Here is a 13,398-nt window from a genome sequence, read left to right on the forward strand (position 1 = left end):
AGGTTGCCAGGGTACAATGAGGTTTCTGTGGTTTTGGTAGGATTATCTGTTACAGCCTTTATTGACTACAACATATTATTACTTCACACTTTTAATATAACCAGGTACACTATGAACTATCAAAGAGTAAACTATTATGAAACGTGCGCATCTGAGGAACCTCCTTACTGTTTGCTACTCCTACATTTGATGCCTTGTTTTTCTGAGAGTACATATTCTTTCATGCAAATATACTTCATGTGGAAAGTGATCATTATGATAAATTGCAATTTGTTTGCTGGTAGCAAAAGCATGTGAATGTGTCTAACGTGCCACTCAACAAACTTGCCATTTACCTTTTGGAAGGCAAGAAAGGAACAACCGCTGTGCTCTAGAACACTGTCTGTCTTGACATTTTCAATTTTCTTGATTTCTCTCTGGAGAGAGGACACTAAATAGCTCTGAAAGCCTTGGAGCCTCCTTACCAGAGTGTAGATAAAAAGACTTTTTCCTTTTTGCTAAACTCATTAGTTTAGATCAGAGTTTATTTTTCTTTTCATGATTAGATAAAACTATTTTCCTGATACAGGGTTGAGAAATTTCTTGTGGGTTGTGGGTTTGTTGTGTTTGGTTTTTTGTTTTGTTTTTAAGCTCAGGTTTCCTTCAGCAACCTGTAATCTCTCCAGTCTACCATTATCTCATGATTGGATAGGATGTTTCTCGTGCAAAGATGCAGTTATGATGGTAACTTTTGTAAAAAAGGGGTACTGAACTTTGCTACAAATGTGTTGATTGGTAATTTTGTTTTCTGGAAATTGGAATCTCTTTTCATTTTCTGGTAAATTTCTAATAACAGATTGGAGTAGTATGTCTTGCCACCTACCTGGCAGAGAAGGCGCTAAGTAAGCTGAACATAAATTGTGCACCAGGAACATCTTTCTTCTCCCAAACCACTTATTTTTCCTGGCCCCTGCATGGCCTAGTCAGTTACCCTTTGTACTATATCCAAAACATTTTTCTTAACCCTTGTGCAATAATTTATTTATAAAAATATAGGTTACCATCCCTGTATTTGTAGGTGTTACATCATGGGTTGGGGAAAGGTGAAAAAGTAATGTTGTGGTATTGGGAGCTGTATGTCTAATATGCTCTTTTTGTTTTTTTCTTAATTTCCTTAAAACCAGATTTGTGACTTCGGACTGGCTCGTGTTGCAGATCCAGATCATGATCACACAGGATTCTTGACAGAATACGTGGCCACGCGTTGGTACAGGGCTCCCGAAATCATGCTGAATTCTAAGGTAAGACAGCAGTGGGCTGCTCTGGTGCTTCTGTTGCTGGTTATTACCAATTTTGCTTTCCCCTCGCCTTCTCTGGGTTTAGGATCAGACTGCATGCAGTCTTGAGGAACCGTGGTAATGGATTTGCAGTATAGCTCATGGCTTGCAAAAAATTTGTGATTCCAGATATAATTATTTGATACTACAACTGAGTAATCACATACATGAGTTTCTATGTGTCCAGCTCTTTGTCAATCATGAGACTTCTTTCCAGCAAATCTCTTCCAAAGAGCAGAAGTACTAGTAATGAGAGCATTTTACTACTGTCTTCATCGAGGCTTGCAAATGCTGCCTTGATATAATCTTGACATCTTGATTTAGGTTTAGAATGTATAATGAGGGTGAATCTGATTCTGAAGGCATGTGATCTTTGCTGTGTGTCAGTCTTAATTGTATTCCCGTAGTCTTAATGAAATCATCCCTTTGGGGTTTTTATGCTTGGAATTATTCTTAGGTTCTTCTGTGGCTGTTTTAAGGTGTATCCAGTCCCTGTATGGTGCGAGTAATGGGTATCCTTCAGAACCTTCACATTAGTTTCTACAGCCATACGCTTGTTTGCAAAATACCCACACGAATCTGTGCCTGTATTTTATATTCCTCAAAGACTATTGTTTCCAAAATTTATTAGTGTAAATTTGCTATAAAATTAGGGAGTCTCAAAAATTTGCAGTTGGTAATATGTTTAACTAAACTTAGAGAATCCTTTTGGAGAATCATATCTTGCATACTTCAGTTCTTCCTACCCCTTCGAAGTAGTGTTTTGATATACAATTCTTAATTATTTCATTATGTGCAGAAAAATCAAACAGCATGAACAAGTATGATTCATCTAAAAAAAAAATTGTGTGTACTTTCAAAATTTACTGAAATAACATGTTGCTGCGATTATGCAAAAATTTCTTTGACAAAAGTGTTTTTGCTTTACTTGCAGGGTTACACCAAGTCTATTGACATCTGGTCAGTAGGCTGCATTCTGGCAGAGATGCTCTCCAACAGACCTATCTTTCCAGGAAAACACTACCTTGACCAACTTAATCATATCCTTGGTAAGCTTTATATAAAAGTAACATTTCCACATCCCTCTGTCTTGCTCCATCTTTTCTGCCAACTAAACTGGTCTTTGTCACTCACTTCTTTCTCTTGTTGGTCAGTGTATAATGTGTGGATCTGTAGGTGTATCATCTGTTCCCTGTAGTTATTTCTGCAGTGATTTCTACAACAAATCATTGATTTTTGAGGGACAACTAGAGGATATGTACCAATTTATTTACTACATCAGCAAGGATGTGGGGTTTTTTTTAAAAACAAACAAACACAACAAAAACCCAACCCCAACAAAAAACAAAACTCAGCTCAAATATACTATTAGGCCCAGGTCTATATCTATACACACACCACTTATTTGGATCTTTTAAACAGATTACTGATCATCAGAAAACTCAAATGCATTTGTTTATTTACAAGAAAAGATAACTTAAACCTTTTTAGTAAGTTGCTAAAAAAATTCTAAGGTATTCTGTCCTCTTAAAATATGTAGTCTGAAATCTTCTTTTCCATAGTTTTAATACCGAGTTTTAGCAAATGTGATACAACTGCTTTAATGTGCTTTTTACAGAATGCAGTACTGTTCGTATTTATTTTTTAGGTATACTTGGATCCCCTTCCCAAGAAGATTTGAATTGTATAATAAATTTAAAGGCCAGAAACTACTTGCTTTCCCTACCACACAAAAATAAGGTACCATGGAACAGGCTGTTTCCAAATGCTGACCCCAAAGGTATTTTATGCTCTATTACGTTGTATCAGAACTTCAGAAATGGAAATGAGCACCAAAAGTAGTGGCAGGATGGGATTTTTAAAACCACCCTAAGAATTTATCTGTATTGGAAATAGAACACGCAGGTCCCTTAAAACAGCAGTATAAATCTAATGTAAAATCAAAAATGGGCGTGAAACCCTCATACCAACTTCTCTTTTTAAAGCAATTCTGAACACAGGCATTGGATTTTGACGTAGGCGTCAAACAAATCTGGAACTTTGTTTCTAAAACCAGATATGAGATAGCTGCTTATTGCTGAACACAGTGTAGTTTGTGCAGACTGCATGTTGGTTCTAGATCAAACAGGATAACATCAATCAAAGTATGAGTCCTTCGGCAGCATGAAAGGTTAAAATTTAATGGGTTAAAAAATTCAGGTTTTTTCCATTTGGAGCAAGAGTTATAAAAGCAAGGAATGTAATAATTGTTGCCTTACTTAACAAGGCTTTAGTAAAGGGTAAATATGATTATGTTTTGCTAGATAGCTATTAACTTGCCTTTTAAATTCTACTTCATGCAGTTTAAGGATGGTTGTATTCACAGTGCAGTGCTCTTTTTTACCTGCTCTGACACAATTCATAAGTCACTTCTTTTTTTTTTTTTTTTTTTAAACCAGTATGATAATTTACTCGTAGTGAATATGATCAGGTACTGAACTACCACGTAAAAGCTGATTTCTGCAGATGGAACTGTCTAGTGCTGATTATCCTCATCGTTCAGAGAAACAGCAGTGATTTATTTTGCTTTTATAATAGTGCTCATCAGTGTGAGAATTTTTACTGTGGGCTTCTGACAGCTCAAATTGTAGCAACGTTGATCTGCGTAGCTGCTAGGGGAACATGCTGCTTGCATGACTTCTGCAACACCTTTTCATCTCAGTCTTCAGAGTAGCTTTGACAGAGCAGTTCTTTAAAAAGCTGTTTGTCGGTCATTTCAGTAAAAAGCATTCTGCACGACATGCGCTAGCATGGAGTGAGCACGTGGGTTTCCAGTGTTGAGGAAACCGCATCAAAATATTTAATGTTAATTCTGTGCAAGTTTGCAGCTTTTTCAAGCTGCCGTTGAATGCAGTGGTAGAGTTCTGTCTCCTCTGCAATGCTCGGCATGCATTGTATTGTGATGCAAAGCTACAACTACTTTATTGCAGTGAGAAGCCTTTAAATAAGTTCTGTGTCATAAACGATGTGGTGGTGAGAAGAGAAGGAATGGAATTTAGGATACTGCAGATATCTTTGGGCTTCTTGCTACTATAATCATTCTGTTTCTTTTCTTGGAGAAGGAAAATGCGTTACAATCAAAGTACCTGAACAGTTGCAGTAACTCTGGCTTGTAACATTTATCCAGCATTTCATCAGACCTCACTCTGTCTTACTGGATCTTCAAGTTCTCTATGGATTCTTTAAGAGTTGTCTTCAACAGATTTTACCTGAATCTCATGAATATGAATATGTATGAATATATATGGGGAGAGTATCTTCTAGGCTGCTAGTTATGCTATAATAGTTCACTGTGGTGACCTAGAACTCCTAATGACTTCTGGATGACATAAGTTTTCAGAATAAGAACATATTCTTGATGACTTATTTCAGAAAAGCTCTCTCTTGGTTTGGATTTTTGGCACAAAAATCCAAAGCATCTATTTGAGTGAAAAAAAAAAAAAAAAAGCCTGATCTGTTCAGTTTCTGCTGTAGTTAAAATCGGATTGTACCATAGGGTTCTCAGCGTTCTTTGACATTCATTCTGATGCTGAAGAGCCCTAGAAAGGGTCTGTACACCTCCAGTAGACCACATCCTGAGCTGTAGCTGAGGAAAGCTGTAAGATGGGCGTAGGAAGATACTCCGCCCAAGTCAGAGGAAGCAAACTGCCGCTGTTACTGCTATTACAGCTGGGGAGGTCCAGCTGTAAATTAGCACAAAACTTAGGGTAGCGTGTATTTTCAATGTAATGTCAGCGTTTATAACGCTCTTGTACTTTGGAGTGTGCATTAAACTCTTGCTCACTTTTTTTTTCCCCTCTTAGCACTTGATTTGTTGGATAAAATGTTGACCTTTAATCCTCATAAGCGGATTGAAGTCGAGCAAGCTTTAGCCCATCCCTATCTGGAACAGTATTATGATCCGAGTGATGAGGTAAAGAATTGTTAAAATGTAAATGTTGATTAAATGATGCAACAGGGTATTTTCTTCATTAGTTTAAAGACAGTGTTTCTACTGCTCTAATGGAGTTGAAGAACGAATTGCATCAATTTACCAGAACTTTGTATTTCTTGTTCTAGTACAATATTTTGGAGGCGCAACACAATAAATAGATGCTAAGGAATACTCTCCTGACAATGGAACTCCCTCAGCTCCCTGTCTTCTTGTTTCATAATGTCTGAGATAAAGGAGAATAACTGAGTCTGCCATCAGATTACACATTTAAACCCCCCAAATCTGCATGTGCTGTGGTTTAGTGCACAGTTCTAATGCAATGTCAGATTATTTTTGGTGAAGAAGTAGGGGAGGAGGAAATAAGCTAGTTTTTCTTAGGGAACAGGTATGTTTATTCCAAGAAATGCAAATGTTTCAGATAATTTTTCTTCAGGTAGATGCTAAGTCATGAGCCTTTAACAAATCTTATAACTTGTGGTTTGGATTTGAGTAGCTACTTACTGTGGTTTGATTAAAAATTTGGTAAATTAATATATAAAGCCAGCAAAGGACTAATAGAATGAGCTATTCCTTGAAGATTGCACAGTATTAGATAATTTTGTGAAGTACCTTTTCAGATTTTTTTCTCATAACAAGGACTATGTGAAATTCAACAGAAAAAAATTACAAAAAGTAATAACATTTCTTTATGTTATTAAGCCCGTAGCTGAAGCACCCTTCAAGTTTGATATGGAGTTGGATGACTTGCCGAAGGAAAAGCTGAAAGAACTGATTTTTGAGGAAACTGCTAGATTCCAGCCAGGATATCGATCTTAAATTGTGCATAGGTAAAGTCACAGCAATACGAAACCATGCGGGCAGGGGGTAGAGTTTTGGAACTTTGTTACCACTAGTGAAATGTAGAACATACCTCTTCTGCTGATGGGGTAACTAGCTGTTAGAGGATAGCTTTACGCTTATTCATTTGACCTCAGTCCTATTCTGTTATTGAAGAAACTTTCATTTTGCTTACAACATTGAAGTGTCTACAGGGAATCCAGGTAATTGTCTGAGATGTTTACCTAGTTTTTAGGTTACATTTAAGGAATAAGAATTACATTGAAATAGTGCTTCTCAGGATAAAAGCTATGGTAACGCTTTGAAATGCAAATTTTATTCAAAAAACATTTGAAGGGGGCAATGTTCCTCATATATTACAGACTATTTTGTTGTATGGCTTCAAATAAATTTAAAAAAAATTCTTCCTTAAATGTAATGTACAGAGGAGAAATACCTTAAATTATTTTCAAGTGAAAAAAAAAAAACCCTACCATGAAGCTTCAGTATGATTTAACTTCAGTTTTAAGCACCTCTGAAATAGTGTGAGTAAATAAGAATAGGTATCTAAATATTCATAAATTAGGCATGATTAGTCTTCCTAATCTTTTGAAGATTTAAAATTTTAATTTAAAATGTAATGTACTGATATTCGCTGTCTCTGACTGTTTTATTTTTTTTTTTTTAAATTAATGAACTTAACTGGTCTTTATATACCACGAGGCTTGCAAGTCTCAGTAGTTTCATACAAAATTAGTCAAATACTGACTTGATCATTTTTGTAATACTTGTGAAACTTCTGTGATACTAATAAAGTATCAAAGTTTTGTGACTGGAAAAGAAAACCAAACCAAAGATGACAGCCTAATCTAGGGTGCTGGTTTTATGGTCTTTAAAGTAGTTTCTGTGCTATTCTCCATCAACAGCAGTGTTCTACAGTTGCTGTGTTTTGGTGGCAGTTCCAGCAGAAAGGTTAGGTTTTGAGCCAGGGAGGTTCCTCACTGCAAGGACTCCATGGCTCTGACAGCAGTGTGTAGAAGCTCTGTTACTTTGCTATAAGCAATAATTCTTCTGCACTAGAAATGGGGTTTCAGCTTCTGCATTGCATGTACCCCCAGTTCTTTATTTAATGATGAATTCATAGGAAAGAAAGAAAAAAAAAAAAGGTGGAAGAAACTTGAAAATATAGGTTTTACTTACATAGAGTAAAGTTTGTTGCCACTGGCTTGAATATTCAAGTGTATAGAAGCTCACAAGTGAATTTCAATCTTTAGAAATACTGTATTTTGTTTATTTAAGCTTACTAGCTAACATTTGAAACTATTTTAATAATTAAAAGTTAGGTAAACCTGAGGTTCACACATCTGGCTCTTCCTAGTTGGGCACTGCCAATAGAAATAGACATGGGGCACAATAACGTGCGTGGTGCTTATTTCTCATCCGTGTTTTCTAAAGCTAGTTCTGTACAAGAGGCACTGGCAGTACACAGCCACATTCTGGAAGAAAATGACATAAACTTTTAGGAGTAAGATGAAACCTGTTACTAATAGGCCATAGTATCGGGGAAGGGAGAACAGGTAGCTAACATTGTGGTGAATTGTAGTTTATGATTTCTCCTGCTTGCCTCTTTGCCCAGACCATACTTACCTAGGTTATATTAGGGATTAAGGGATGAAGAGATTAGGGATAAAGACATTGGTGATCCAGTGCTAACAGAAATTTCTGGTTTGCTAAAAATGTTACCTTTAAATGCTACTGTGAAGAGTGGATTTGGCCAACGTGATACTGAAATTTAAATATTGTGCTTAGCTGGCTAATGATATGCTGGTAATTTGTCCTAGTCATTTGTAGTTAGAATTATTAGCTATTCCACATCACAACAGTTTAAACATGAGTAGCGGAATTATTAGCTATTCCACATCCCAGTGAGGGCCAGCCCCCAGGAGTTGGGCTTCAAATGGACAGTGACAGTCTCTTTCTCTGCATTTCTACTCCCCCTACACCCTCCCCCTGTACTTTATCAGCTAGCTCTTCTTGGTGTCTTATTTCTTGAGATTCAAAATTCCCCCTTGGCTGTAGTTTTGTAGAGTTGAGAAGCAATGTGAAAATAACAGATTATTCAGACAACCAAATAATATACTTCATAGTTATGATTAATCTTCCAAATCTTTTAAAGATTGAAAATTTTAATTTAAAATGTATTGATATCCACTGTCTCTGACTTTTTTTTTTTAATTGGTACTGCTGTCTCTGACTCATGGTAAACATAGTGTACATAAAGCACAGAAATAGGAAAGTATGCTTGTTTTAAAAGGTGATGTTAAAACTTTCTTCACTGAAATATGTGTCTGCTCTTTTTTGTAGGGCAAGGACTTAAAGGACTGGGCATGCTCAAACGTTGCTGTTCCTCTTCCCAGTTCTTTATTGTTGGTCATGTCTTGTGGCCTCTCTCAGCTTATCCACTAACTCCTTTGAGCCATTCAGGAGGGCAGTTCCTGGTAGTTTTGGCTTTTCATGCTTTCAATGAATCTTTTAAGCCTGAAGAATTGTAATTGACACTCCTATGCGTAATGCCCATTGTTGACCTGTTGCAGTACTGTACTGTAAGTGCACCTACTGCTGGCCGTATTTTAACTGCTTGCTTTCTGGTTTGAAAGATGCAGTGGTTCCTTTCACTCCTGGATCAATGTCCAAGAAGATAATTCATTAACCTGTAAGACGTTTACACCATGAACTATGTTTTTCTGACTTTGCTGAAGTCGCTGGCATTTTTTTTTTTTAATTTTTTTTTTAGAAAAGCTACTATTCAGGGCACTTTAAGTCAGTGACATCCCAGATTTTTTTGCACTTCCTTTTTAAACAGAAATGGTTAGCATCCAGCGGAATTTATACCATTATGCTATGGATTACAGCATAAGTAGTGTTCATGTTAATCTTGCTTATGCACTTGTTTGGGTGTCCTGTGCTGTACATATAGGTATTCTATACAGCGTAAGAGCCACATGGGAACCCAACTTAATTGAATTCATCTAAGAAACATTTTTTCCATGTATTGACAAAATTTGTACTTTTTTCTCCCTGCCTTTTCTAAAAGTGATCATTTAAAGTTTAACCATGTTGGAGGCATAGTACTTCCAAAGTTCATACCATGTCGTAGTGTTTATAAGACTTGTGCAAAGAGAATGAGTGGCAGCTCGCCAACTTACATTTACTGTCCGTGTGGTGGAAGATTAACAAAGAACATAACGGCATGATGACCTAATGGTGAATGCTTTTCTCTGTGGAAGGCATCCATATCTGGTGGCAAGCGAGAAACCAAAATATGATGTTAATAAACTCAGTCTACATCCTGCATACCAATGAAATGCTTCAAGTGAGGATTGATAGTTTTTGCATTTGAATTTAATCACTGACGTTCAGAATACTTGCAGAGAGGAACACTGCATCTTTAAATGAGAAAGTTTGATTTTACTTTTGCTCCTACAGCATGTCAGCATCTCAAGTTCATTTCTTGCAACCTACACTATGGTGATTTGTAATCAAGCCTCCATGAGCTCGTGACATGAAGTACTGTTCTGTTGTCAAGTACTATCAAACTTTTCTGATAATGCTGAGTTAGGACAACCAAACAAAGCTAGCACTAAATAATGTTTAAAATTGTATACCTTTTAATGATCTTTCCAAGTATTTGTTACTGAAATTGTATAATGTGGAGTTTACTAGGTGTTATGTTCCAGTGCAGTGCCTCCTTTTCTTTCCCCACTGCTCTCTGTGGTGAAAAATTTGCCTTGTTTAAAATAATTACTGTGCCCTCGCATGACTGTTAAAGCTTTCTGTGCAAAGATGATTGTCTAAGTGCCACATGCCTATGATTGAGAAAAAAAATAATCTATTGTTACCTCTGAGTTGTGTTCAACTGAAATGCTATTCAACAAATAACTTAGGAAAAATAGTTCTATTTTTAGCTTTTCATATCTCTGCTGTCTTTTTCTCATTTTATTTTGGCAGCAGTGAAGAATGGATTGTATAAAGACTGCTTGCTAATATGAACAAAATGCACTTGTAATTCCTGGAAATAAATTTAAATCTTATATCTTCACATTAACATTAAGAATTAGTTTTTGGTTTCCTCTTGGGTAATGTGTTTGAATGGAAATCAGGTTCAATTGCTACTGTAGTCTATAAGGATGCTTGCTGGTTAATAACTCCAGGCTTCCTCATACCATTTAGTCTGCTCTTCAATGAAATCTAGAAAGCCATTAACTTAGACTTCAATAGATAAGGGTGCTTACAAGAGTCCATTTCAAAATTTTCTTTTTCTTCTACTTTAAGTGGTAGTCTGCCAAAACTAATTTTTAATAAGCAAGGGTTCATCTAAAGGGCATTTTCTATTAGGAAGTTCCTGTGGTACATAAATCTCTGTTGCGGGGAACATATTAGGAGCATTGTCAGGACACTGCACAAGTGACCATTGAATTGTGGTATGGAACCTATGCTTAAAAACATTTCTATAGAAATATGCACTTGACTGTTGATACTAGTGTAGAAATCTCTCTTGACATTTCTACACATCTTTACCAAAATGCTTTTCTCACTCAGTTTTGAAAAGTTGAAGTATTTCTAGGATCTCTGCTACTTGTACGATCATTGTTACTACAGGAATCATTTTTGGCATGGTTGGAAAGATGACTGTTACTGAAATTAGTTTGTAACACCTCAGTTGTAATTTATTAAGGAAGAAATCTATTAAGGAAGAACTTTGGCAGCTTACTTCATCTTTCTCTTTCCCAATTTTGTTTTTAATACTTTCTTTAATTTTGGATTTTTGTGGAGGTGTAGACTTACCCTTGCATTCTGTCTCTCAGAATGAGAAGCCGAGGGTTTGCTTTACCTAACATCTGGTGCTTTGGGGCTTTCTTCCTTAGCTATTCTTGGCTGAATCCAATTGGCATCTATCACTACCAGTAACCACAGTCATCAGTCTTTTAATGAATTCAGAAAACATTGTTGGATTGAATTTGTTGATGCGTCAAATGGAGAAGCATTTTTTTGTGTGTGTTGGAGTTTGAAAACAGTTTAAAAGAAGGTGCCTATAACACTGTGTTAGGTCGGTTATTTCATCATTTTACATTGACTTTTTTTTTTCTTTATGTAGTTTTTATATTTTAGAGTGAAGAACAGCAACTCTTAATCAAAGTAACATGCATAGTTCATGGTAAAGATGTTTTGGGAATAAGGAATGTAAACAGTTCATTATCAAAAACATTCCAACCTTACAGCTGAAGAAAAATATGCAAACATAAAATTCTCATGGATGCTTTGGCAAATAAGCATCTTACTCTGCTGTCCTGACTGTCGCCAGACTCTTCCTCATCAATATCACACGTTCTATCAGATCTGAAGTGTACAACACACTACATGGGCTGAGCAGTGTGGTGCACTGGGAGCTTTCAGGAGTAGCAGTGATGACATAACTCAGCAGTGGCCAAATGAAACCCAAGGAGTTGAGTGTGGTTTTCCTTACAGAATGAGAAAAAGAAAAACCTATTGTTGCTGCCCACTGTAATATGCTACGATATATTTATACCATGTCGAAGGTGTTTGCTGAGCAACTGTACTATAGATTTAAACTTTATTAATATATATTTGCTTATGTTAGTGTAGTTTATATAGTCCTTGGTTATTGATAAATTTATTGTGTTGTTACAGCACAGTGATATGGTATAAATATAGGTCTATACATACACACCATATACTCATGAATTTGGTCCCTTGCATAGTACTTTTATATTTGTACAGCAATGTCTTCAAGCAATCCCGGATTTTAGGGGAAATATTTTTGTAAATGCAGTGGTTTAAACAAAAAAAGTCCAAACAATCCTTTTACTAAGTTTTAAATACATTTGTGGTTCAAAATGGTTTAGTTAACAATTGAAATCAAGACACTAAATTAGTGAAAAGTGCACATTAGTAAAGTGAAGCTTACAATGTTTTTTGTAGCATGTGCTGTGATCAAACTAAGTGAAACATTGGAGGAAATGTAAAAGTTGGACTACCTTTGTAAATCTAGAACAAATTTCTAAAGGTTGCAGCTGGTTTACTTACTATTGTTGCCTTTTCTTGTGTTGTATCAGTGTAGAGCACTCTTAAAATACTCGAACTGCTTTGTCTTTGCTTTGTACTGTTGGTGCCTTCTTAGTCATGTACCCCACAAGTCCTGCATAGCTAATTTAGTTAATGGTAAGTTTAAAATAAAAAAGCAAAGGAAGATTTTATAAAAAAAATAAATCATTTTCTGTATGTTCTTATTCATTGTAACAATTAAACGTTTATATTGTGACAGATTTGTGATTTGGTTAATCTGTATAGATCAATTGTAAGTAGCAAAGGTTTATATTTCGTCTTATTCTTTTGATGTTGTAAACGTATGTGATTTTCTTTTTTAAAATCAGGTAACTTAATGTTCTGTTTTGTTTTTGGCATTTGAATCTTGTAAAAACAAATGCAAAGAAAATCATTAAATTGTGTCCCTGTATTACCAAATCAGCATAGTACTGTGCATATATAGAATGACTGGAATTTTGCTTTAAAATGAACTGATGTGTATTGCATTAGTTTATCTAAACAATGACTGACACTTGACACTGCAGTTGTGAGTAGCCTACATTTAATATTTGTGAATATTCAAGTGTGCTTGTTCCACTGTAAGACTATACCAGCTTGAAATTAAATTAGGGAAGCCATCCAAAAAACCAGAGGTGAAGTTTCTTTATAGACAGGCAGAAATGTTTTATCTTTGGTACAAGAAAGTTATGAAATCATCAGTATTTTGAACTGTTGAGCACAGAGTAATGGAAATAGATTCCACTGTATCTGATGATTCACAGGCTTTTTTGACACTTTATATTGTTATTCATATAGTTATTGCACTTTTCCCATGAAATCTTGAAAATAAGTACTTGAGCAATCCATAGAGACCAAATGTTTTCATTTTACTACAAAAAGGTTCTTCTCAGGCCAAGGGATTAAAACGTGTGATTTCTGCGAGCAATGCGAGTAAGCTTACATCACGGTCATGGGCTTTTAATGATTTTTTTAAAAAAAAATTTTTTAGCCTAAAATCAGGCTGTGCCAAAGAACTGAACTCTTAAAAGGTGTAGTTGGATAATGGCAGCTAGAAACTTCTCTAATTAATCTGAAACCAGAAAATGTGACCTGAAACTAAAGAGAGCTTAGCCATAACTGACAGGTCTGTAACAACTCGGAGAATTGGCTTGCCAAATTCATCTCTCC

The 13,398-nt window shown here is 35.8% G+C and overlaps 1 protein-coding gene across 1 annotated transcript in view; it reads left to right on the forward strand.

The window, feature by feature from the left end:
* Positions 1 to 12,648, forward strand: part of MAPK1 (mitogen-activated protein kinase 1) — a 36,408-nt gene extending 23,760 nt beyond the window's left edge. The window contains exons 4-9 of the mRNA XM_054844972.1: positions 1,164 to 1,280; positions 2,251 to 2,365; positions 2,965 to 3,096; positions 5,159 to 5,268; positions 5,989 to 6,116; positions 8,470 to 12,648. Coding sequence (XP_054700947.1) covers positions 1,164 to 1,280; positions 2,251 to 2,365; positions 2,965 to 3,096; positions 5,159 to 5,268; positions 5,989 to 6,105 — 591 coding nt within the window. The 3' untranslated portion in view covers positions 6,106 to 6,116; positions 8,470 to 12,648. The remainder of the gene's footprint in view (positions 1 to 1,163; positions 1,281 to 2,250; positions 2,366 to 2,964; positions 3,097 to 5,158; positions 5,269 to 5,988; positions 6,117 to 8,469) is intronic.
* Positions 12,649 to 13,398: the final 750 nt, after the last annotated feature.

The sequence above is a fragment of the Grus americana genome, chromosome 16 (assembly GCF_028858705.1).
Source record: "Grus americana isolate bGruAme1 chromosome 16, bGruAme1.mat, whole genome shotgun sequence".
Taxonomy (NCBI): Eukaryota; Metazoa; Chordata; class Aves; order Gruiformes; family Gruidae; genus Grus; species Grus americana.